This window comes from Fusarium proliferatum (genome assembly GCF_900067095.1).
Source record: "Fusarium proliferatum ET1 genome assembly, contig: FPRO_scaffold003, whole genome shotgun sequence".
Lineage (NCBI taxonomy): Eukaryota > Fungi > Ascomycota > Sordariomycetes > Hypocreales > Nectriaceae > Fusarium > Fusarium proliferatum.
The window spans coordinates 1850932-1875744 of record NW_022194792.1 but is presented as its reverse complement, the minus strand read 5'-3'; the positions used below and the strand labels follow the sequence as shown (position 1 = coordinate 1875744).

At 48.0% G+C, this 24813-nt stretch overlaps 11 protein-coding genes and 1 non-coding gene across 12 annotated transcripts; 5 read left to right on the top strand and 7 right to left on the bottom strand.

The window, feature by feature from the left end:
- Positions 1 to 411: 411 nt before the first annotated feature.
- Positions 412 to 2776, top strand: FPRO_06431 (uncharacterized protein; the record flags this gene model as incomplete). Its single annotated transcript, XM_031228656.1, has 2 exons — positions 412 to 815; positions 871 to 2776. 2 exons carry the CDS (start codon positions 412 to 414, stop codon positions 2774 to 2776), a joined length of 2310 nt encoding a protein of 769 aa, XP_031078971.1.
- Positions 2777 to 6021: 3245 nt separating this feature from the next.
- FPRO_06432 (uncharacterized protein) lies at positions 6022 to 6924 on the top strand (the record flags this gene model as incomplete). The annotated part of the gene is made up of 1 exon (XM_031228655.1): positions 6022 to 6924. The coding sequence occupies one exon, from the start codon at positions 6022 to 6024 to the stop codon at positions 6922 to 6924; it is 903 nt and encodes a 300-aa protein (XP_031078970.1).
- Positions 6925 to 7334: 410 nt separating this feature from the next.
- On the top strand, positions 7335 to 8605 carry FPRO_06433 (uncharacterized protein; the record flags this gene model as incomplete). Its single annotated transcript, XM_031228654.1, has 3 exons — positions 7335 to 7355; positions 7403 to 7633; positions 7679 to 8605. 3 exons carry the CDS (start codon positions 7335 to 7337, stop codon positions 8603 to 8605), a joined length of 1179 nt encoding a protein of 392 aa, XP_031078969.1.
- Positions 8606 to 9590: 985 nt separating this feature from the next.
- FPRO_06434 (uncharacterized protein) lies at positions 9591 to 10862 on the bottom strand (the record flags this gene model as incomplete). Its single annotated transcript, XM_031228653.1, has 2 exons — positions 9591 to 10019; positions 10086 to 10862. 2 exons carry the CDS (start codon positions 10860 to 10862, stop codon positions 9591 to 9593), a joined length of 1206 nt encoding a protein of 401 aa, XP_031078968.1.
- A 925-nt stretch (positions 10863 to 11787) lies between these two features.
- On the top strand, positions 11788 to 12127 carry FPRO_06435 (uncharacterized protein; the record flags this gene model as incomplete). Its single annotated transcript, XM_031228652.1, has 3 exons — positions 11788 to 11811; positions 11867 to 11962; positions 12008 to 12127. 3 exons carry the CDS (start codon positions 11788 to 11790, stop codon positions 12125 to 12127), a joined length of 240 nt encoding a protein of 79 aa, XP_031078967.1.
- Positions 12128 to 12296: 169 nt separating this feature from the next.
- On the bottom strand, positions 12297 to 13946 carry FPRO_06436 (uncharacterized protein; the record flags this gene model as incomplete). Its single annotated transcript, XM_031228651.1, has 2 exons — positions 12297 to 13839; positions 13897 to 13946. 2 exons carry the CDS (start codon positions 13944 to 13946, stop codon positions 12297 to 12299), a joined length of 1593 nt encoding a protein of 530 aa, XP_031078966.1.
- A 245-nt stretch (positions 13947 to 14191) lies between these two features.
- Positions 14192 to 14307, bottom strand: rrna15. Its single transcript, XR_004093475.1, has one exon. It is a non-coding gene; the product is annotated as a ribosomal RNA (ribosomal RNA).
- An 844-nt stretch (positions 14308 to 15151) lies between these two features.
- Positions 15152 to 15817, top strand: FPRO_06437 (uncharacterized protein; the record flags this gene model as incomplete). Its single annotated transcript, XM_031228649.1, has 1 exon — positions 15152 to 15817. The coding sequence occupies one exon, from the start codon at positions 15152 to 15154 to the stop codon at positions 15815 to 15817; it is 666 nt and encodes a 221-aa protein (XP_031078965.1).
- A 383-nt stretch (positions 15818 to 16200) lies between these two features.
- Positions 16201 to 17860, bottom strand: FPRO_06438 (putative DUF895 domain membrane protein; the record flags this gene model as incomplete). Its single annotated transcript, XM_031228648.1, has 4 exons — positions 16201 to 16507; positions 16558 to 17183; positions 17233 to 17547; positions 17597 to 17860. The coding sequence occupies 4 exons, from the start codon at positions 17858 to 17860 to the stop codon at positions 16201 to 16203; spliced, it is 1512 nt and encodes a 503-aa protein (XP_031078964.1).
- Positions 17861 to 19396: 1536 nt separating this feature from the next.
- Positions 19397 to 20128, bottom strand: FPRO_06439 (uncharacterized protein; the record flags this gene model as incomplete). The annotated part of the gene is made up of 2 exons (XM_031228647.1): positions 19397 to 19796; positions 19860 to 20128. The coding sequence occupies 2 exons, from the start codon at positions 20126 to 20128 to the stop codon at positions 19397 to 19399; spliced, it is 669 nt and encodes a 222-aa protein (XP_031078963.1).
- Positions 20129 to 20606: 478 nt separating this feature from the next.
- On the bottom strand, positions 20607 to 21932 carry FPRO_06440 (uncharacterized protein; the record flags this gene model as incomplete). Its single annotated transcript, XM_031228646.1, has 1 exon — positions 20607 to 21932. One exon carries the CDS (start codon positions 21930 to 21932, stop codon positions 20607 to 20609), a length of 1326 nt encoding a protein of 441 aa, XP_031078962.1.
- Positions 21933 to 22366: 434 nt separating this feature from the next.
- FPRO_06441 (uncharacterized protein) lies at positions 22367 to 24667 on the bottom strand (the record flags this gene model as incomplete). Its single annotated transcript, XM_031228645.1, has 1 exon — positions 22367 to 24667. One exon carries the CDS (start codon positions 24665 to 24667, stop codon positions 22367 to 22369), a length of 2301 nt encoding a protein of 766 aa, XP_031078961.1.
- Between the last annotated feature and the right edge of the window lie 146 nt (positions 24668 to 24813).

The following is a 24813-nucleotide window of genomic DNA, read 5'->3' as shown; positions in this document are numbered from 1 at the left end:
AGTACGAGGCCATCTACGCAATGTCCAGGTCCAACAGCAGATACTCGAGTGTCGATCAGCGGATCAAACCTCCACCTTTGGTGAATGTCCCGTGGGGAAGCCTATATAAGCCCCATCAGACATGTTTGTCACTCGTTTGAGTGGCGACTGTCTCGGGCGATTTTGATGCAAGGAGATGCTTGAAAATACAATTGGGAAGGATCATCGTCTGACAGGTTCAGTGAGTGTTGGTTGTACGTTACGTACCTACAGTACAGTCCCGACAGTACAAAATGATACGGATCAACGTATCCGTAGGCTGATTGGCAATGCGGGGGTGATGCAGTATGTCCCGTATTCATCATCGCAAGTCTTATCTTCGCGGCTGTACCTCTCCCAAGAAAACATCGCCATGATATAGGATTCTCCAAGATGGCAGAGTTAGCCTCAGCCATCCAAAGCTTCATTGCTTCCAGTCTGACCGCATGGCACCGTATCGACACAGTTGTAAGCTCTATAAGAGATGCTCCTCGAAATGTCGAGCATTGGAAAGTGGTCGGGAGTGTGCTGAAGGAGAGCTTGAGCCAGATGGAGGAGAGAATACGCCAGCGACAGAATTATATGACGGCGCCGGAACAGAACCTCTGTAGAGCTATCGATAGATTCACCAGGGACTTTCTAAACGATCTTGAACAATTGGAGGGGACGATACCGGTGAAGAAGGGAGGGAGATACTGGGCGCAGCTGAAGTTGAGGTTGCAGGATGATAGGGAATTGCTCACGCGTCTTTCTCGCAACGTCCAGATTTTCCAGGTATCTGCTTCAGCACTATCATTGTAGGTATCTCCTTCCTGTCCTTCAATTCCCTTATCTTTAACACAAGGTACCTAGATTAGACCCACGTACCAATAACTCCAGAAACATACACCAATTTCTTGAAGGCATCAGCGATGAGAACCCTGAGCAGCTCGACCCCGTTGAAGCTCCCGATTTACACAAATGGAGAGAAGCTCTCTACGAAGTCGCCGACATCGCAGCCCAACGAGAATTTCCCGACCCATCACCTCACGATCACACATCAGAGCAACGCGAAACACCAAGAAGATCATCGGGTGTAAGCCCAATAGAATTGCAATATCGATTCGAGGCTGCGGTATCACGAGCGAAACGAATGTACGATGCCAAACTGCCAATCATGGCGAAGAAGGCACATGACGAAGCGATAAAATACGGTGGCGAGATGCAGGCGATTGACCCGAATGCTATTAGTGTTCCCGAACTGGTTGACATGGAGACTAGCTATGTCCGTATCGTCAAAGCCTGTAGTCCATTTGTGGACTCGTATGAAGCACTTGCGTGGGAGAGGCTACAGAATCTCAAGTCTAATTTGCACAAACACACTGGCCACGGAAATAACGTCGACTTTTGTACCGAACAGGAGAAGGTCGGTATCTTGTGCGCTGAACTGCGGGATCGAGAGGGAGCGGTTGAGTTCTTGAGAATGTCGCTGGATGCATATTTATCCAACCGCGAGGAGTACGAGGACAGAATACCACGAATATCGATACTTGTCTGCGAACAATACGAGTGTATGGGGCAGTGGAATAACTTGGATGCCTTCAAGAAAGTCATATTCGACAAACTGGGCTACGATCCGGCCTCAGAGCCGTATGCTCTCGCTGACACGATACTGTGGTGTCGCCAGCATGGGTATGAAGCTTCTGAGATCGAGGGGAGATTATACATACCGGAGGAGAGCTTTGTCGAGAGCACTCCGCTTCACGATGCGGCCGCCGATACGACTGTCGGGATGGAGATCATCCATCAGCTGATACCTATAGTCTACCATGCGAGACCCGATGCAAACGGCGACACGCCCTTGCTCGTGGCAGTACAGCACTCCAACAATCTCGCGCTTCAGGCATTACTACGGATCTCCGGGTCGGTTCATGTTTTGGATTCTAAAGGCGGTACTCCACTACATCGATGTGATAACGATGAGACATTGAAGCTACTCCTGGAAGAGATCAAAAAGCCCGTTCACCACTCCTGCCCGAATGAACAAGGTTTTCACTTGGTCGACATAGATTCGACAGATAGTTATGGCGAAACAGCTCTGCACAAAGCTTGTGAAAAAGGTAACGAGCGCATGGTCAGCTTGTTAGTAGCCGAAGGCGCAGACGTTAATCTGGTGTCCGGGTCGAATGAGACCCCATTGATGGTTACCTGCGAACGATCCGAGCTGAAAGGAAAGGGAAGATTAAGCAAAGAAAGAAGGCGAATTATGGAAACATTAGTGAATCGCCATGCAGACACAAAACACAAAGATGACTGGGGAAAACCTGCTGTTCCAAAGATTCTCAAATCGAGGGGTTATAGCGAGGCCGAGATCGACAAGATGATCTCTCCAGACTTGACACGAAGATTCACGAGACGACGGGGACAGGAGAGATTTTCCGTTTCATCAGGCAGCAGCTCCGAAAGACCATCCTTCGCAACACTCAGTGCCGTATCGTCATCGTCACCGGTCGAACTCGTTGGCAACATACCCTCGCGACCAGCAGAGTTGCCCTTGACCCCAGTGTCGAGTGGTGCACCGCCTTCAGGATATGAGTTGCGATCAGGGGGGACATGGTCAGAATTACAGTTAGCTGAGCTTCCAGGGTCCACGCCTGTTGTGTCGGTTGAGCTGGATAGTAGACCAGTGGAAGTGGTTGAGTCACCGAATCAGAAGTTTTTGAGAGATGGGAAGCTGAAGAGTATTAGGAGGAAGTTGAAGATATTAGGTGATCGGTAATGGAGTAGGAAGGGGTGACGTGTGCTTGGTGTTGAGACTGAAGGGTTTAATGGCCTGATGAGCTTGCGATGAAGAATGACTGAATTTATGAGAGTTGCAATACCCTATAGGTAGGAGAAGTTCTTGATACCGGTTGTATGTCGAATTTGGTGATGTGGTGCTGAGTTGAGATGTAGTACATGAAGTTTTGGTATTGATTGAACATGACACAACGTACCCAGCCATTTTTAAGATGAAGATGTGAGACCAGAGTCAGGGCTAACTCCAGTGAATTGTCCTAACCATATATCAGGCAAGACACGCCATTTCATGGATTTATCGATAATCGATGCATGGTGTCGAGGGAAAGATTGGTCGCATTAATCGAGACCGTGGTAGTAGAGCACCGGAAATATTCTGGCTCCATACATAAAGAAGCTTGACGTGCTAGGGGGCCTTACCCGAGGTTTCCTGACCGAGATAAAGGTTCGCAGCATGTTGGAGCTGCCCTAGATGCGCCGTCGTAGATGGATCGCGGTCGCATCAGCTCGTTGCTCGCAAGTTATGGCCTTTCGTCTCACGAACGTCGATGCTCTGCACCTCAATGCGATTTACATACTGTTAAGGTAATTTAACCGATAACTAGGAAGTGCGAATTAGCGAGAACGTGGGAGAATCGTGAATCTGAAGCCACGAGGTGCCGTTGAAGCACGCACAGTTCACAACACGTTGCCAACAACCCTGGCTCCTCACTCGCCCTAAATTGTTGCCTGGCAATATTGCTGAGATTATTGGTTAAATCCTGAAGGCCAGGTTGCTTATCCAATGTATATCGCTTCTCGAGAGTCTAAATGGACGTGCGTACCACTATCGCAGACGAGAGTGACCGCGATTCATGGTCTTGTCACCCAATATGACTCAATCGCCGTCTCGGTGATTGGCGACGGCTCTGTCTTTCCTGCCGCCGCACTTTTCATGGTGAATAGAAGAAATAAAGAATCAAAATGAGTTTATTTAGCCGCGTCGGCGTCGTCCCTCCCTCAGCTGCTGGTGAGACGAAGTGGATCGAGAAACATATGTGAGGGACTCGAGTGGAAGGTCGTCCAGACTTGCTTAGTATTGATATCGGCCGTAGAGAAGAAAAGAAGTCGATTTTCTTGAAGTCACTCAGAACATATGTTTCGGTTTCTGGTCAGAAGAGGTTGACGTTCCATTTTATATGGAAAGGATTGAGAGTGTGTCGGAGGGGAGAGGGAGGGCTAGCTTTAGCTTTAAGAGAGAAATGATCACCAAAGGTTAAATGGACATACGACGCACAAGAGCCTCATGTTATTTAAGCATAAGTTTATAGAACCTCGTGGTTCATACGCCACGACTGCCTAAACTCTCAACCCAGACTCTCGAATGACAGACTCACAGTTCAGACAGCATCTCGGCTTACATCCAGCTCAAATTCGCGTTTACCAAAGCATAAGGAAGCAATATACTCTAGAAACAGTCCTAAACCAGTCATATATCCAATTCTGACTCTACAACAGATGCATATCGAACCACGAAGACTTGCAGAGAATTATGCAACTACCTCGATAGATGCAATGTTCACATTAAGTTGTTCTGCTGTCAGCTCCTTGTTGCTGCATCACTCTCTCGCAGACACTTGTAACCACTATCAAAACATCGCGGTGTACTTGCTGATTTTTGTGAGCTACTTTCCAAGAGCTTGCAGGTATTGGACATGTTGCTAATAGCGTTTTAGTTCTTTGTTGCTTGACAAACCTGCATTCTTTAATGTGCTGGTGAGAGATTCTCCATACAACTCTTCTGTCAAGTCAACATCAGCATTCTGTACATCTGTAATCTTTTCTTTTCTTCGTCTTATATCAACACAAGTCCTCCTGTCGTCATTGAAGACAGTATCCGAACTTAAGTGTCGGTAGAGGCATATTTCTCCTGGTCTAGTCAGAGCCTTGGTTTCTTCAATACCATGTGTCTCCTCAAAATGCTCCGCACCAGCGGCACTCGTCAAATGCCAAAGCCAAAGTCAGAGCCCTTTTTCTCTAAACAACAAATGGGCAACTCAAGAAATGGAGACTCCCCTCAGCAACTCTCAAGTGTTTCGGCAGGAGAGACCTCTGCTGGGCGAATAAGCCTCCCCTCATACTGTAACTTTTATACAGAGTATCCAGTTGAGGAGGAAGAACCATCTTGGAGCTTGTTCGAGGGAGAATGGCATCAAGACACAAGAAAGTGCTCGCTGCGTATATAGCAAGAGTATCTAGACCAGTTTGAGAACCCATTTGACCAATGGGATAAATACAAAAACCATACTGCTGAATCAGAATCCACTTTGAAGTCTTGGCCAACCCTCAAAAGCACTCACAGCATCTCAAAATAAACCCCTGGCTGGACTGGTGAATACTCTTCTATAACCAAGTATGGTGCAAGTCCCGAAGCTTTAAAATGGACTGGTGAATACTCTTCTATGATAGAGTATAGTGCAAGCCCTGAAGTTTCACAATGGACTGGGCAGTACTCTGATCCTTATGAGTACAGTGTCTCGCCAAAAATGACACGACTTGGCTGGTGGACTGAATCAGATGCCCCAGGCAAGCCAGACTTCAAGTGGTTTCTGGAATACACACCAGAATAAAAATATGGTTGCAGATTCTGTCTCTCTCTCTCTCTCTTTCTCGGCAAATTCAGCGAAATTCTTTACAACATGGGTGGTGTCTTTGGTGTTGAGTTTACAGCGTGGCGTTGGTTTTTGGGGGTTATAAGAAGGATTCTGATCTCAATAAATGAGTCAGTCCAAACAGCGGGTGTTTGTTTTGATGGTCGAAGTGGTCTCAATAAATGAGCCTGCAGCCTGCTCGGTTTTGGTGTGGGGAGCATTGTCTTTGGTGCTTCTGGTGGTTAAAGTGGTCTTTTATAATAAAGCGTTGTTTTTCTTCTTCTCAACACATTGATAACTTGCTTTATGGGTGCACATTATAATGAGTCCAAAAATTCAATAGTAAGGACTACCTCAGTAATCTTCTTAAAATCTTCTAATGTATCATAATATGGACTAAATTATGACGAAATATTGCCTAAATTACTCTAAAGTTTGCCAATGAGATACAATGCATCACGTGCCATGCACTCAAAGTGAGGAGGCGTTTTTGACCTAGGTAGGCTAGTTATAACAGTGCAACGTACTTTGTCTCACTACAGATTCTTTGAAAAAGGCTTTCTTAGATATTATAGGTTCTTAGAATACTCCGACAATGAGTGACCCAGCAGCCCGTGAAGACCTGACCAAGCGGCAGCTTCCTTCCATGACACTGGCGAGGGGTATCGAATCTCTACCTTCTGCAGCTCAAGCACGTACAGCATTAACTTCGGATGATTCTTTAACAAGATTTCAAGTCCAGGGCGTTGCGGTTGTCACCGGAGGGCTGGGAACCATTGCACTGACTGTTGTTCGAGCACTGTTGCAGCACGGCCTGACTGGGCTGATGCTGCTTGACCTTGACGTGACTTCGGAGTCTGCGATGAGCAAAGTTGATGATCTCCGGAAAGACTTTCCGGGAACGAAAATTGAGGCAGCGTCTGTGGATGTAACCGATGAAGAAGCCGTAGGGCAGGCCATGGCTTCAGCAGTTGAGGAACTAGGTGGTCTTGATTTCCTCGTCTGCTTCGCGGGTATTGTCAACTGTACTCATGCCCTTGATCTTTCACCCACAGTCTTTAGAAAGCTTCTTGATGTCAACACGACTGGAAGCTTCATCTGCGCCCAAGCTGCAGCAAGAGAAATGGTCAAAGCCAGCACCGGCGGCCGCATCGTGTTTATCGCCAGCATATCAGCACATCGAGTCAACTATCCGCAGCCGCAAGTAGCGTACAACACTTCCAAGGGAGCTCTTTTAATGCTGAAAAGCAGTCTCGCGGCAGAATGGGCGCGGTATGGAATCACTGTGAATAGCATCAGCCCTGGGTACATGGACACTATTCTTAACGAGGGAGAAGGATTAGCGGATGCGAGAAGGTCATGGGCCGAGAGAAATCCTAGTGGAAGAATGGGAATGCCTGAAGAACTGAGTGGAATGGTTGTTCTATTATGTTCCAAGGCTGGAAGTTTTATCAACGGGTCTGATATCGTTGTCGACGGCGGAGGAATGGTCTTTTGAGCGCCCACCATAATTCACTAGTCGCTGATATGAATGGATAGTCCGTAGCCAGTTAACAAGCAGATACCTATGATAAGAATATCAAGGGCTAGTTCGAGGCGGAGCTATCACGTAAACGCAGTCACTCCACGTCTGCTTACACGCCAAGTCCGACTCCACAGAGATCGTCCATGTAAGTAAGCGGCCAACAAAAAACAAGTTGATCCAACACAATAGGCACTCAATTCTCCTCGAATAAAGGATCCGCGTGTGAAACATTCGGAATTGGGAAATCCCAGAACCGACCGAGGTCGCATCGCATCGGAAGCCATGGAAGTTTAATTGGGGTCATAGCGATGGGGGTTCCACCAAAACTTAATCCTTCTCAAACTCCGACTTCCCCTCTCTTAATCACTCAAACTCCGAGAGCCATGTCTTCAAGATCGATATTTGTGAGTGACAAAGACATTAATCGACGAGACTTGCTAAGTGAACATAGGGAATTCTCTTCGTTGGACTGATTGCTTCTTTCGTGTACGAAAGGATCAATCTGATTCAGACATTCTATCAAAATGCTCCCTCACGTATCACCAAGGTGAACAACATCGGCAAATATGAGATCAAATTTGAAGATCGGATAAGGAGTTGTGAGGATGTTTTACTCATAGAGGAGTATCATCTTGCAGTTCTAGCCTGTGATCCAGGAAGAGAACGGCACAACACCGTCATGGTTCGTTTCAGCCCCATACTCAGCGATTGTTACTAACAATTGTAGGGAGTCTTTGCAGGAAATGTTACCAATAATGCTGAGCTTTGGGCATATGACTACACAATCACCGATGATCCCGACGCTGAATCCCTCAAGAGGATCAAATTGGCTGGATTCCCTCACGCATCTGACTTTCATACCCTGGGTATGGCGTTTGATCTTGAGACGTCTAATCTCTTCGTCGTGAGCCATGCCATCGCAGGATCACATATTGAGCTCTTCAATCTCGACATTGAATCATTGACTGCTAGTTATATCCAGACAATTCAACATCCTCTCATCAATGCGCCAAATTCAATCGCTTCTATCAATGGTCAGGAGTTCTACGTCACTAACGATCACTACATCACCAAGAAGCAGTCATTCCTGCTCAGCAACCTAGAGACATATCTTGGCCCACCGACAGGAACAGTAGTCCATGTCAGCCTCAAAGACTCAAATATCAATGTAAAGGTTGTTACGTGGGTTCCTTTCGCCAACGGTATCGAGATCCTCAACAGTTCAACCGTTGCGGTGGCGTCATCCTCACGAGCAGCCATTTATATGTTCAACACTTCCGACGCCACAACGTTCAAAGAGACATCGAGGATCAAACTTCCTTTCCTACCAGATAACCTCTCCGGGTCTGGTGGAAAGCTCCTGATTGCAGGGCACGGCCACATGCCTGCCCTGGCGAAGTTCACGCAGTCACGCCGTTTTTGCAACGACCCCTTTGAATATGAGCGCGCGGACCCTACTGTAAAGGAGTCGTGTCTCAAACTGCAAGCTGTTTCTTGGGTGTCTGAATGGAGCGAGAGCGAAGGACTGAAGCACCTTTATGTTGACACTGAATATCCGTCCAGCTCCACTGCTGTCAAGGACGCTGGAAAGGGCGTTGGAATTATCACGGGACTTTACGCCAAAGGAATATTGATCTTGAGAGATGAGAAATAAAACCATGCTGGCTTTGTGTTATCGCGGAGTATTGGAAAGAAAGGTGACGTCTAGAGGAGGAGAAATGTGTACAGAGGTGAAAGATTGTATCTGATCAAGTGGATCTGAAGGCATTTAAACATGTAAATGTTTCAAGTTGACATTGGTCAATGACTATAAATACGGTTGAGGGTACATGGAATGATGGCCTGTATTCACAGTTGGGAACGAGACTAAACAACGGAGTTTGTGTAACATCTTTCGTCTTTCACTATCTCTGTATCTCAAGCACCATCTAAGAGCAGTGCCGGATAACAGATTCACAAGGGGGCTAGACAAGTATTCAACAGTACATCTGCGATCTCATGATATTCTTTCGTGAATAAGTCCAGAGACTCAGGTATAAATCGACCCATTTCGTAGACTTTGGACGAAATACACTCAATTTCATCGTATCTGACCCAAATTGTCAAGAAGCCTCGCTATTATACACGATGAATTCCATCACCACTCCCCAAATGCTTCCTGGCGACTCCTTGGTTTGCGGTGTTACCCACTCGCCTCCTGTCGCTTCAACTTCTCCGACAAAAAGGCCTCAGAATAATCGCTGTTCTCGCCGAATGATATGCCAGTGCCCCGGATGCCATGGTTGCGAGCGTTTCATCACACACTGGGCGACTTACCAGTGTGCAGTTTGTTTCCGTAACTGCCCTGCCTAGCGCTATCGATATAGAGAAGAATCCGGGCCTCACGTATTGCTCCTAATCTTGAATTGTTTTAGAGATGCTGGATGCCGAATGCTGGATCGATCGGGGCAGGTTTTGCTGATTTAGTTGTCGCTACAGGTAGCCTCGTATCGGTCAGAATAATAAATCATAATCCTGAAAAAGTTTCGTCCCTAATCTTTTTTATTTTTATTTTTGCCTTGCCGTCAGCCTTATGAGGCCATCGAGCTTTTAAATTTCCATACGAAGGCTTAAACTATGATTCCCTAGTCATAGTGACATCAAGCATTGTAAAACATTTCTTCCTCAATGTCATCCGTGGTGACGACTACGTCGTGCAACCTCGCTGCTTGAAGCTGCTGGCAGGTCGAGATAACAATGCCTCTAAGATCCCTGTGATGGATAGTCAAAGTCTCCAGGTTGGGAAAGTTCGAGGCGTCAAAGTCGCCTAGACCAGGCTGGGACATCATGCCGAGTTTGATGGATTCGATGGAGTCTCGGTGAGGTTTTAGGATATCTCCAACCAAGGCTAGACTCCACTGGGGGTCTCTTCTGCTCCCAAACCTAAATCCGGAGTCCCATCGCAGAGTGAAGTGCTTGAGGTCTTTCAGCCATGTCACAAAATTTCTCACCAAGTCGGGATGATCGGCCGAGTTAATGAGAGTGAGACTGGAAAGAGAGAACCCAGAACATGGATTGTATGTGGAAAGCTTGTTGCAGTCAGTCAGTATCTAGCTGCCTCGGTAGGTATGGTTGCAAGGTGAAAGGACACTTACACTGGCGGGAGCATTGCTTCTACGTGGATTTGAGGGTTTGCGAACACGATGACGAATCGTCAAATGCTTGAGGTTCAAGAAGCCGCCACTCAACGCCAGTTGGATATCATATAGAGTCAGAACATCGCGATGGTATGATATGTCGTTGAGGATCTCGATGCACTCTAGCCGTGACATGCTCATTCTTCCGCAGGACAGTAGACGGTAAGTGATATCAAGCTCCGGGAGCCAAGTGCCGAATGCATGCCCAGAAATGGTCAAGAATCGAGTGTTGAAAAGCCAATTTGTACAGTCCAGTATAATCGAAGCAAACGTTTTTGGCCAAGGAATAGACATCTGATGTGGTTCCCCAAGGCCCAAGGGGGGGCTGAGAAATTCGGGTTCCACAGGGTCGCCCGTTTGCCGATTTCGTCTGTGGACAAATATGAAGCGATTGCAGTATCGGCGAAGTTGTACATTCTCTCGCAATGTCCGATGCAGAAGTGAGACTGGTCTGCAAGTAGAAAGCCGGGCGGCGCGGCGATCAGTATCACGATATTCATCTGCGTAGATGCATATACAAGAATAAAGGGCCTCGGTCGCAGCCGCATTGAGCCTGGAACACACCAGCGCCAGAGAAATAAGATCATCGTAGTAAGGGAGTACCGCTTCATTTTCATTTCGATAGCTGTTCGTCGGCGCTTGCGCTCGTTCAGAGGCTTTCTCCATGATCATGCGCAGAATCTCATTGGGGAGTTTCAGGAGGGGGAAGCAATTGCGTTGCGTGGAGATTTCCATCGTCGTGGGGTCAGTGAAATAAATGTTGGTTGATGAATTTGATGAAGGAGGAGATGAGAGGAGAGAATAGAAGCAAAAGAAAGAGGTTAAATCCTCCGAGTAAGGTAGGCCGGGAAACAGACCTCAGGAAGCAAGAAAACAGCCCGGTGTCAAAATAAATTCAGCAAAAGTCCCCTAAGCTTAGGCTAGATTTACCTAAGCATTTTGACCGCTAGGGTTAAGGTCCTGAGTTTATTTCCTCCCGTAGACCGGGAAACAAGAATGAAGGCTGGTTGATATTGACTCCGTTGGCGGCACTGGCAGGCAGGTGCTGATAGAACAGTAACACTGGATAAGAGTTATTTCAATAAAAAATCATTCAAACATATGAGTTGAGAATCAGAGTGACTAAACTATTAGGAATTTCATCTGAACCTTATATTAGTTAAACATATATCTATAACTTTTAATAATGGCCGTTAGCCTAGGTAAAGTCTAGCTTGGTAAGGACAATCAATAATCATTCCTTTTAAGAAAATCTAGTAGTAGCGCCAAGTCCTTTGCGTTTTCATCTTTGGATCCTGAGTACTAATCTGATGTAATGAGGGGATTTAGGCAAGTTTAGGATAATTTGGGATAATTTAGAATATCTTAGAGTAACTTATGATAATATGCGATGATAGACTGGTAGTTGAACAACGTACACGTGCGGGTCCCGATACTGTCAGATCGATCGCTCTAGACCACTATTGTCACCTGGCTAAGGGATTTATTTAGTGGAGTGATTTTTCTTTGTGGCTGCTCAACTCCACAAATTCATGGAGAGTTTTTTTTCCATTTTCTTTCTTTTCTCGATGTTCTTTCTCCACTCAAGGACCCTGAACTTTCACTCTACATCCACCTCTCAATTCACCACTTCTTAAAGACTCTCTCAATCATTGTCACCATGCCTATCTCAAAGAAGGATCGCGTATGTTTTCCACTGACATAAACTACGACATGCGAACTCATCTGACATTTCGCAGAGAAACAAGGAGCACAAGAGGGCCGACGCTGCCGGTACTCGCGCTCCCGTCAAGCCCAACGGTCTCCCCGTCAAAGCCCCCAAGCCCACCTCCATCGTATGTAACTCTCCTCGTCAAGTATATGTCAGCTGACACATGTAGTGCCAAAACTGCCGCAAGGAGATTGTCAATACCAACAAGCTCCAGCTCGAGGTCCACGCGTCAACACACGACGCTAAGCTCTGGCCCAAGGAGAAGTGCTGGCCCAACGACTTCCAATAGATCACAAATCGGTCTTGGGTGTTTGAGGGAGAAAACGAATGGTTTTGCTACAGAATGGCGCGTGGGTTGAACTGAGGGGTTGCACGGTTTTCAGTCGTGGTAATGATTCATGAAAGAATGATAGACTGACAAAAACGATGAATGAACAATCCAGGCGTTTCTTTGATATTTAAACACTGCCTGATCTCGTGCTACTCCAAGTTTCTATCTCAGACAAACTCAGTTTATCCATCTCGAGATCCACTTCGAAAACACCAGGCGCACCCTCAGCAGCTTCATTCGGTCCTTTGCCTGGAAACCTCTCCCGCTTTAGATATAGACCGCCATCCTTTGTCGTCATGTAAAAGGTCAACTCTCTCCCCGCCGAACCATCAGACCCTGATTCAGCTGGTCCGATGACAAAGTGTCTGACTCTCATTTCATCGGGCGGCAATATGCTGTACTGGGTCACAAAGCTATCGGCGTCTTGTCCTGATATGCCATGCTCGAGATCGACTATTCGCTGAGCAACGACCTGGAGCGTGTGGCTATTCCAGAGACTTTCTTGTGCAGCACAGAGAACGCCCATTAATCGAAGTGCCTCAATGCGAGTTTCCAAAACGCGGCATTTGATTGCAGCGAAGAACAGATATGGCGCGAAACCCATCTCGAAATGGAATTCAGATGGGGTTGACCTCGCCCTTAGCCCAGCTAGCTCTCGAGCACCCTCGATCATGCGTGTGAAGTTGGGGATGAAGGCATCATAATCCGTCTCATCGGTGACGAACTGCACGCGCGATAATACCATGCAGACCTCGTATACATGGAAAAGCCATATCCGCGACGTCAACGATGTATGCGTCAGGCCCTGGGGCGTTTCAGCTTCGAATTTGTCGAACGAGGATTTCCACTGTTCCAACAAGTCATGGATTTCATATTGTTCGAGAAGGACATCTGGTGTAGCTGGCTCGTTTCTCATTTCACCGAGGCGGTAGTCGGCTGTGCGTCTGAAGTGTTGTATCGTCATATTATAAATAGCATCAATGGATGTTTGAGCCTCAAAGTATGAAGAGAAGGATTCGGGTATCGTTGGAGATTCAGAGTAGCCCATGGGCTGTGAGTCGCCAAAGTAAAATGGCAAGATACTCATCCGCCGAAATATCGGCAATAGATAATGCAGCACCCATTTCGGTGGGTTCGAGGTATTGATCAGATTCATTCCATGGTGGCAGTGTCTGATAGCCACGTCTCCATTAGACTGCAAAACCTCAATGCATACAAACATAAGGCACGTCAGTAACGCCAATATTATATCTGGCTTCTGTGGAACCTGGAGTTCCCGAATCGCCGCATTATAATGCTTCAACGCAAAGACACTTCTCTGGTTGGCAACAGCAGAAGAATTGTCCTTTGACTGCAGATTCTCAAATAGAGAACTGATTGTCATGATGGAATGCCTGACAGCTGGTTCGTGGTCGCAGAATTGCAAGACAACATTGGTCCAGAAGTATGGGTCGATAGGCCCTGATAACGAAGGAGCCGCAACCCTGCAGAAGAACTCGATAGCTCGTGAGTCGGCCCTGAAATTATTGCCCAGGACGTGATTCTGGGGACGGTACAGCGCAGGATGAGAGTATGAGGCCTGACCATACCCCAGGCCTTGACATTTGCGACCCGCACTAATGCATCGCTGACACGTCGGTTTGCCTTCATCGCATTTTATCTTACGCGCCCTAAAGAGAGAGCGTTAGATTGCGAATTGAAGACGTTAATTCAATTGTGTTACTCACTTGCATATTAAGCAGCCACTTCTGGTCTTGTGGTTCCTCTTACGGAGCATTTGCATAAATGTTGGCGGTGAAATGAAGTTGAGAACTGTTGGTTCGAACTGCCGACTTCACTTGAGTGTCGCATTAGATAAGATAAGCGATAAGCGAGTCAATGCGGGGAACACCGAGCCAATTGGCGGTCGCCAAGCCGTAGGGCTGTGAGGATGCTACCTAACGAGTATCAAACCAACAACAGCGACGATCCGAATAATCATAGTGCTACGACTGCCAAAAAGTAATGAGAAAAGACGCAAAAAACATACAACAGTGAGGATTCCCCGGTCGTCACCGACCCGAGTACTAATTCACCGCTCCTCGGCTTGACGATGGGAGAGCAGACGGGATCCCGTATTCTCCGAAGGCTGTGGTCGTATGTGATTGTTGGGGGACGACAAAAGCACTATCAAGGGATATTCTGATATGATTCGTAGTATAGATCGACAAAATGTGAGAATACTAGGTCTGTGGTGGCTTGAGGTCCGTCGTGCGGAAATCTCCGTGATCTTGAGCTAAGGCTAATGTTTCGCGTGGACGAGGCTCTTGTGGCGCTTCGAACCGTTGAAAGTCAACCATCGCATCATGAGAAATACTTGATATCGTAGAGTTAGTTTGAGCCTCTTGCCGTGGTATCATCTTTGCACTTCTTCAAACAAGCTTGAGGTCGGCCATTCATGGAAAGCGTCAGTATTGTTACCCTGTTCAACTCAGCCCCAAGAATGAAGCCATGTACCTCAGGCCCCATTTGAAATCCTGTCGGAGGAAATAAAATCAAAAGAATATCTTCTCTCCTCATCCATAATCACATTATCGTCCGTCGCACCACAGTAGCATGACTCACCCTCACCCGAGGTTATTCTTAGAGACGCCACTAGTAAGCTGATAACAGGGATCCATCCACAGTCCATCCATTTGCCTATCCTCTTCCCCGCCCCAAGCGTATCAAGTCACTTGACATGCCCCCCCTCCTCCACCAATTTCTGCTACGTTGCAGATCATGTTTCCTTTGTTGCTGCGATGCTACCCAATCACTTCGGTATCGTATATGCTTGTAAGACCTCAGCACCTTCCTTCGCGCCAAGATCGACGAGATGCTCATTGCTCCTCCCTCGTATTTTGGGGTCTGAGTCTGTAGGCCAGTAGTTAAATAGTAATACCTGAAGTCTGTAATATTGATTACAATCTTCTCCATCTCGTATCTTACGTCCACAGCCTCAAAATGTATTCCTTTGTCTTCCTAGCTCTCATCAGCCTCGCTGCAGCTCACGTTCCTTCTGTCAGCGTTCCATCGTGTCCTAGATCAAACAGGATCGCATTCTCAAAGTCCGTACCCGATCAGGATCCCTTTCCCCGTACGCAAATCGACCTCTGCTACACCTCAACTGCCCTCTCCTTGACCTTCACGGCCCTTGACGAAAAGAGCTTCTATTTCAACTCTTCGCAGGGTACGAACGACGACATATGGGCGTACGAAGTCGTCGAGGCATTTATCTACAAGGGAACTAAGGATCCGCAAACATATCTCGAGTATGAAATCAATCCCAACAACGTGACATACCAAGCTTTCGTCTACAACCCAACCAAAGACCGCGAGGAGGGAGCCCCATTCGATCATTTCTTCATCGCGGATCCAGAGGCTGATGGTTTTGAGGCGGAGACGAAATTGAATAGAAGAGCGGGAACATGGGTTAGTAAGGTCAAGATTCCACTGGGTTTGTTTAATGTCGATCCCGGATGTGCGAAGGGGACAAAGTGGAGGATGAATTTTTTCAGGACTGTTACAAATGCGAAGATCTTTCCTGATCAGGAGCTTGGGGGCTGGAGCTCACCCGACAAAGCGAGCTTTCATATCACCAAGTTCTTTGGGCATGTTGATTTTGTTTGAAGCTGTATGGGACTTTGGGCTAACAACAAGATTGATCACATAATGAAATCCAATTCCTATTTGACCTCGGGCTTGTTCAACGTTGAATCTGTGAAGTCTAGAAAACAACAAGGCTACATAATCGAACTGACGATCAATCTATCCGATAATTTGACTTTGGCACGTCTCACCAAGCTTTTGATACACCAGGTCAGACACGTAGTAAGCACAGTAAGATATGGTATCATGATCAGTTGATTCGTCATTATGATAGTACGTCAGTTCATTCATTACTGAGATGTCCCTAGCTAGGTAATCTGTCTTGGAATCATAGCTCCATAGCAATAGCATTTCACAATTTCTCCATCTCCCCCTTCATATCCATTAAATCATGCTCCCAACACTTAAACACTACCTCGCTCAGGCTGCTTTTCGGGATGACCAGAAGGCAAAACATCGGCCAAAGTCTCATCGGTACCCTTGAGATCGTCCTCAGTGCTCACGTGGTCGCGAATCTTAAGGAGGATGACAGGAGCAGCAACGACGAGTGAAATGGAGAGAAGAGTCCAGTTGCTGATGAACTCAGATCGGTAGGAGATCTTGCGTGCATCAAGGTTGTTGACGACAGCGGCACCGACGGACTGAATACCTTTGTAGAAGCCGACATAGTTAGCAGATCGTCGACCAGAGTTGGACAAGGCGCCCATAAACCTAAAGAAGTTAGCAAGGTAAAACTCAAGGCTACAACTGAGGAGACTCACCAGTAGACAGTAGCCTGCCAAGCAGCATCGTAGAAACCGTAGAAAATGTATAGGAACATGGGTCCAGCGTATCCAGAGTCGGTCCAGTCGCCTGGCACGAATCCTGAATCGGGAGAAACAGTCTCACGAGTGTAGGTCTTCTCGAAGGCGTAACCCCCGCCCCAGATGGCAAAGGTCAAGACAAACAGAGCAGCCCAAGCAGCCTTGGCACGGGTGGTACGGCGGAACCGCTCTAAATCGAGAAGCCAGCCCCAGAGGGCGGCAGCGAGAATTTGAGCTAGCCAGTAAAGCAGACCATTGAGCGCCTTGGTTCTGGTGTTGAAATAGGCACCATTGACAGAGTTTTGTTGGTATACGTAGAACCAATTGGACGAGAAGAACATGGGGAAGAGCAGAATTACAAAAGGCTCAAAACGAAGTGTCTCCCAGAGGCCCCAAAGCTCGCTCTGCCATGTTGGGTTCTTCATGAGGATGACGCGGGAGCCATCTTTGCGGATGATATCGCTAGCGTTGCAAAGCGTGAGAGCAAGGATGGCACCGAAGAACATGAGGACAATGAAACCGATGTAAGTTCCGTCGCTGACGGTCTTGTTCTCCTTGATGTTGATGTTTTCGCCAAGGGGAATCTGCGAGTCGAATGAGTACTTGCATTGAGTATGGGACCAAGACACTTACCAAGCTACCAATAACAGCGCCCATGTTGAAAATGCCCCAGAACCAAGCAAAATACTTTCCCTTCTTGTTCTCGTGGGGATACGAGATCATGATGGTACCTTGCGCGGTCCACAGCAGAGCAGCACAAAGACCAAGCCAAACACCGGCAAAGATGTTGAAGCCAGGAACATGCTTGTGAACCGAGACGAGAAGGCTGATGGCGTAGATACCGTAACCGACACCACCGAAAGCGAGACATAGTTTAACGCCGAGTTTGTTGACAAAAGTACCGCCGAAGAAGCCAAAGACTGCAAAGGTGGCGTAGAGAGCCGTGTTCTACCCCAGTCAGCGCGCGTCACTTGGGGGAATGCAAAGAAATGCTCACCATGTTGTCAGCCAACGTGGGATCAGTTTTACCACCGCCACCGAGACCTCCGAGGGCATTGAACATGCCAGGACACATGAAGCAGACAAAGGCGACCATGCCAAGCTGAATGCGCGGCGAGGCATACCAGGGGAGAGTCTTTCCAAAGAGGCTGAATCGTCGATATTTCCATCCACGGGGGAGATCAACGTCGGTGTGATCATGGTAGTCAGCCTCAGTTGAGATGCCGCCCTTTGAGGTAGCGGTTGGTTGTTCGTCGGCCATGATTGAGGCGATTGATGGTGAAGCTCAATTGGAGTTAGCCGTTGAACCGTTGTAAGAGAGGAAGTAGGTGGATGCTTTGGCTGATTTATTAAACCCGTTGAAAAGGCGGGGGTGGAGATGGTGATAATAAAGAAAGCAAGAGACCGTGGCCGTGGCGTGGCAGTGGAGCCTGCGATAATGGGTACGAACTGGAAGGAGTGGCACGCGACCGTAAGATTCGGCGATTGTACCAAAATAAACACCCAGACGCTCTCACTCACTGGTCCACGGCCGGGCAGATTATTGAGGGGGGAGGAGAAGAGATGAGACGAAGGACGGACGCATCAGTGCGACGTTACACCCTGCGGCCTGCCCTACCAACCCCTACAGTACCAGTAAATGCACGATGCTGGGGGCCATGCCCGTTACTTATCGCGGGGTCGAGATAGCCGTGCACTGATAGGCGATAGGGCCAGCCACCTGACAGGCTCTAGGCATGATCTTCGACCCTGTTCAAAAGAGGGTGGCCACTCAATCACCTTCCGATAGGGAGATAGCCTGATAGTCTAGTGAGATTAGCTCTCTGTGGAACATGAATGCAACAACCTACGGCTGCAATCCGGCCATTTATCACCAATTGCTGCAGTTTCGATAACGGCTGCTACTCCAAGTGCTACGTTGAAGCTATTCGCACCCGACCCTTTTTTGCTTGCTTGGCTTGAAGTGTAACCAACCTCAACCCTCTCTAATCTCTCTTGTTTCCGCAACCGGACGCTTTCTTACCGACTTGGTTCGGCTGGTTACATCTAATTGAAACAGTTCCCCCGCACGACAAACAAACATGTCACAAGCAAACAATCATTCCTCAAGTCATTGTTTTCTCATTGTGCATCGTTACTCGACAATCTCATCTGTAATCTGTGAAAGCTGACAGCGTATCACGATGTTGCGTTGGCCTCGGAGTGCCATCGCTTCGAGACGGACGACTCAGTTGCAAGGATTACAGTGACAATCACAACCCTGGTCAGGTAATGTTTCAGCCGTCATCATGCGCAGAGGCTCGAGCTTACTCAGTCCTTTTCAGCTCAAATTACAATGTAACACACATGCCTCTTCCATGTTCAATGACAAACTACAACCAATAACTGTCATCACTTCAAGCAACAATACAAAGCTTACCAAAGAAATAGATTTACCCTGTTATAGTGAAGTATTCAAATACTAGTTGAATATTGTGATACAGTTTCTGAATTACCTAGAAACGGTAAGGAATTCACGATCACGATTGTATACATTTGATTCACTAATAATTTCATAGGCAGTAGAGTTCGTTCAAGTTCTCAAATTCTCCATTCATCCGGGATCCTAGCAAGATCTCATCAATATGTTCGCCATGCCTTCCAAAAGTGAGCCCGGCTGAATCAATATGAGTATCTCCTTGTCATTTCCTATGCCATGATCCAATACGTCACAACATAACTCCCTGTTCCCATTCCGCATCTCACAATCAAGAACTTGGCCAAGAGTCTGCCATGACAAGATTTACTCAACAGGTTACTAAATCACAGAGCTCTGACTGCTCTCACCAAACTTTTCGTGAGGGATCTCATCTATTTCCTCCATTTCTCCGGATGACGAGTCGCTATCCTCGAAAGGAATGGTAATTTCCTCATCTTCGTCAGGTTCCGCAATGACTTCGATAAACATTGGCCGAGGGATCTTGTACAGCTCGAAGTTTGGTATGAGTATCAAATCAAAAGCGCCAACATTTGCGATCTTCTCAGTCATAATCGCTGTCTTGTTGTTGATATGTTCCTGAACGACTTCAGCTGCCTCACGAAGAGGCAAAACCTCATGCGCGGTGGCTAGCGAAATAATCTTTAGCATGACATCGAGCGTCGGCCCAAGGGGATCAATTCTCAAGTCTAGGGCATCTAGTGTTGACGCGCATCGATCGCTGATGTTGTGGAACAGCGAAACGCAAAGATTATGCATTCCCATGTAGGGAAATGCGAGCTACCTCGACTCTACGGCCAGAGCTAGCGCAAATTGCCTCAGCTGTTGATCAGGAGAAAGCCGTGTGATTTGCTGCCGGTCTTTAGACTTGGGCTTTGTGAAGCGAATCTTGGCTTTCTTTCTCTCTTCCGAGTCGAGGGGGACGAGGGCATCTGTACCATTATCGGCGGTCGCCTCCTTATATAAGCTAGCAGATAGAATATAAGCCAACTCATCGTCTGATAGATTGGGGATGAGACGTTTGTGGACTATCCTGGCGAATATCATGGACATCGGAGCTACACCTTGAATTTCCAGGGTAAATGATTTGAACATTTCCCGTGGTTCCCTCCTCGAAGCAGTTCTGAAACGATCCCATGCCCACCCACGGTGCCTTGAGCATCTGAATTTGTTCCATGGCGTTGTGCAAATGAACCATAACTGTCATTACGCCAGCATCTTTGGCAAGCCTCAGTGCCATATCAGTCACATCAACTCTGGCATGAAATAAATAGAGACCAGAAAACGCTGGCAAGATCTCGAAGATCTCGAATGTACCTCTGCCTTGGTGTCTGGTTCCTTTTTCTGGCTTCGTACGTTCCCCTTGCGGGTCACAGTATACCAAGATCTTGTCAAAATGCTGGATCAATCGACAAACACTCTCATCAACATTCGGAGGACCGAGGGGCGAGCCTGGACGGGAGAGACTGGTAGCAAAAGCCTGGAGTTGGTCTCTCAAGTCCTTCGCATGCTTGTAGAACTCTGATGAGCCTCATGCTAAGTCGTCCCGCATGATATGGAACACGTCAAGATGAACTTGAAGTGCGAATGCCAGTTCGAACGACATCACATGATCCTCGCTTAATTCAAATACATAAGATGAGAATTTGTCCATGACACTACACTCTGTGCGATACGTGGCAAATACCAGGGCCTCGTTCCAGAATCGCGCTGCCATCAACTGATCGACTGAGAGGTTCAGGGTAGCAGCGTCGCTCCCTGGCACTCCGCAGCGAATCTTGAGAATGCTCATCATCTCATGAGTGTCAAAGGTGCTTTGTGTTGGACGTGGGAACATCGTGATCAGCGGCTCAAGGATCGAGAGTACATGAGAGAACGTGGAGTTGAAGAGTTCAGACAGCTGAGAATCGACATGCTTGCCACTCCAGCACTCATCGATTTGCTGTTGCGAATAGTCCTGTTGAGCAGCTTTCATGCCGAAATACATCCTCCCGACCTGGAAACAGCCGCCGTGTTTGTTGAAGAGTCTGAATGACTGGCCCACAAGTCTCTCTACCATATGGATTCCAGTATCCGTGATCACTCCAGCAACTGAGAGATCAAACTGGCCGTCGCGATGGCCTTTCCAAACCCATGCGATCTGGTTTCGGATGATCTCGGCTTCTACCATCAGGAAGTCCCAAGTGACCAAGGCATCGTCTAAGAAATCTTGTTCTTCTGCCTGGTATGTGGCGTTGTCTTCCGGCATCTGTTGGGGGCGCTCGATGTCGAGAGCGTTCAAGAACTCACGGGATGGCTCTTGCAGTGAGAGCAAATTGAACCCTTCGATAACGTTTCTTGGCTCAGCTGATTCGGCTGACTTTTGCTTGCCGACTTCTTTCATGTTGGGCCGCAAGGTTTCTCGGACTGTTTCCATGACACGGATGAAGTGAAGATGGTTTTGGTTGGCATTTTCATCAACCTCAATTCCGTGCTTTACCATTTGAGCTCTAAACGAAGATCTCCGGTCGATGACCCGGCCAATTGTATTAAAGACCGTCACTGACACCGGGATAGTTGGCTTCCGATGCGCGGCGATGAATTTGGCCATAGGGACATAGTCCTCCAAGGCGACAATATACTTTTGATCGGTCTTATCCTTGGGTTCAGTAGCCTGGCTCTTTGCCTCCTTACGAGCCTTTTCCTTGAGGCGGCCGGAAGGTTTGTTCTGAGCCTCCTTATCGTTGGGCTCGGCTGTCTGTGATTTGTAGCCATAGTGATTTGCCTTTGACGCAAGCCAACCGGCGACGGAGTCTGTGTCCTTCTTATACAGTTGCAAGACGCTGACTAGGTTGTATGGGAGCATTGAAGGTGCCATTCTGAGGGATATGGTCGTAAGATGTACGAGTAGTGTCGTCGAGGGTGAATTGCTAAGGGGGATGGGCCGCTTGAAGAAAGGCAGAGGTTAATGATAACTTGTCGAGTCCTGGTGACTGATGAGGTTTAAAGTCTAACAGAAAAAGTAGATAGAAGAATAAGACGGGAAACATTATATACCAACTGGGTTCGGTGCCAGTGGAGGTTTGTTCATCGATGCGAACCAGCTGTTCCAGTGTCAGGGCCATGATTCCACTGGAAGAAGCAATCCCTAGCTTCACAGTGGCTTTTCAGGTGCTTGGAACATCTTTTGTCCATTCTATAGCCTGGCCTCAGTCATAGGGTGCTAAGACGAAAGAGTCACTGCGTCAACTTAGATGAGAACAAAGGACTATTCCTCAATTGCACTCTATGCACAAGGCATCGTCTATCTAACTACTTACAGAACTCAGCCGCTATATTGGTCAATCCCTCAGCCACTTGTTCAATTGACTTGACGTGAACGAACTCCTCCTTTCCATGAAGTCCCTCTCCCTTTGGTCCCCAGAGCAGAGGCACTATCCCTTTCTCAGCCAACAAGGCGCAATCAGTCCAGAACAGGGCACCGCCAATGACCGCATCTTTGCCAGTAACACTGCCTACAATGCCGGAGACGAGCTTGGTGAAAGGGTGGTCTGCCGCTATGAACTGGGGCGGGCGGCTGAAGAAGATCTTGGCTTCTGCCTTGAAGTCGGTGACCTCCTTTGCTACCTTGGCAATAATGTCGTCGAACTCCTTCTGGACAGCTTCATTGGTCTCTCCAGGAATTGTTCGGCGCTCTGCGATGATGGTACACTGTGCAGGGTACGACGATGCCTCTTCGCCGCCGGAAATCAGTGAAGCGTGTGCAGTTCCTGTTCCGAGGGTTTCATGGCCTGGGCCTTCTTGCAATTTCTTCGCATATCTACCGAACTCCACGAGGAAATGGCCGGCATTGACAATCGCGTCGATGCCTAGATCAGCCCGTGAACCATGTGCAGCCAGTCCACGGATCTTGATCTCAATGTGACAGTATCCCTTGTGCGTGTGACTGATCTCGAGGTTCGTTGGCTCCGATACAACAGCGGCATCTGCTCTCCATCCAGCGCGAAGGATGTCTTCTGTTCCCTTACTCAAGCTCTCCTCATCGGCAACACCAGTGAAGATCACATCACCACGAAGGCCAAGCTTCTTGGCATTGGCAAGCGCGATCATGCCTGCTGCGACGCCTCCCTTCATGTCAGCGGATCCCCGACCATAAAGGCACCCATCTACAATCTTGCCGCTTAACGGATCATCGTCGTAGCCCATGATAGTCACCGTGTCGATGTGCCCATTGAACATGATACTCTTACCGCCGCCAGAGCCACGAACAACGCCAACGACAGAGGGCCGACCCTTTTCGAATTCCACCCAATGAGTCTCAAGGTCCCTATGTTCGAGCCATGCAGCGACATAGCGAGCGATGATGGTCTCGCCAGGTCCGGGAACAGAACCCAAGTCGGGACTGGCTGAGTTGATCTGAACAAGGGTCTGAGTAAGTGCAACTGGGTCATTGCCAGAAACGTCGTGGGGTATATCATAGTCTCGGTTTCGCTCTGTGCAAAAGATGACTACGGTGGACTTCTCATTGAGTCCAAGGGCCTTCTTGTCGTCCAGTGTAAGCCGTTTCAACGCAGCAAGAGTCGATCCTCCACAGGGCCCAGCGTTGATGCCTTGAGATTGCAGATACAGGGCGGACTGGTGAGCCTCATAGTCTGATACGGTCAAGCTTGCATTAACGCCGTTCTTCAACAAGTCCCATGCGATTGTAGAAGGGGCTCCGCAATTGAGACCAGCCATGATGGTGCCGGTCGTTGGGATCTCAGTGAATTCGCCCTTCTCCAGACTCTTCCACAAACACGCCGCAGTGTCAGGCTCAACTGCCAACGTGGAGGTGACTGTACCCTGTCTCTTGAAATGAGAGACGACAGCTTGGGCAAATGATCCGACTCCGACAGGAGCGATGACCAAGTCAGCTTTGGTAGAACCGAGCTGCTTGTCAACCTCTCGCATCATGGTACCATAGCCATCGACAATCCACTGCCACACGTTAGAATTTGAGGTGGTCATTGGTCGGGAAATATTGCTTGCCTGTGGAACAGTTTGGTAGTCACCGAATGCATGATCCTGAACCAGGATCCCCTGCTCATGCTTGGACGCAGACTCGGCCTCAAGCGTCGCATCTTCATATTTACCCTTTGATACAACAACCTTTGCACCTTCAGACTCAATCAATTTGACCGTAGAATGATGCATAGACGCCGGGACATGAATCTCAGCTGAGATATCGAAGATCGCACCCATCCGCGCCACTGCACGTCCATGATTCCCTTCTGTGGCTGCGTACAAGGTCAATTGATGAGCCTTTGCCGCTTCTCGGACAGTATCAATTTCTGAGTCAAGAGGTAACCCAAGCTTCTCGGCTATGGAGCGGAATGCGCCCCAAGAAGCACCCAAGATCTTGAACGCTGGAAGACCGAAGCGGTTCGTCTCATCTTTGACATGGATAGCTCCGACCCCGATCTCCTTAGCCAGGCTGTCCAGACTGACAAGAGGAGTTGGCTCATAGTTGGGGAGACTCTGGTGAAACCGATCAATGGCTTCTGTAGAGGCGGGCTCAGGTGAAGTCCATGATTTGGCTTTGAAGTTGAAGTGGACGTGTCGACGAGTGGTCATGATGTTGTTTGTGTTGGGATTCTCCAACTGCGATGAAGAAGGATTGATGCGGAGAATTGAGCGGGGAATCCAAGAACAAGACTCGATGAGAAGATGAACGAAGGGGAGATGATAGAGTGTTGAGATATTCGGAAAGGTCTTGAGAA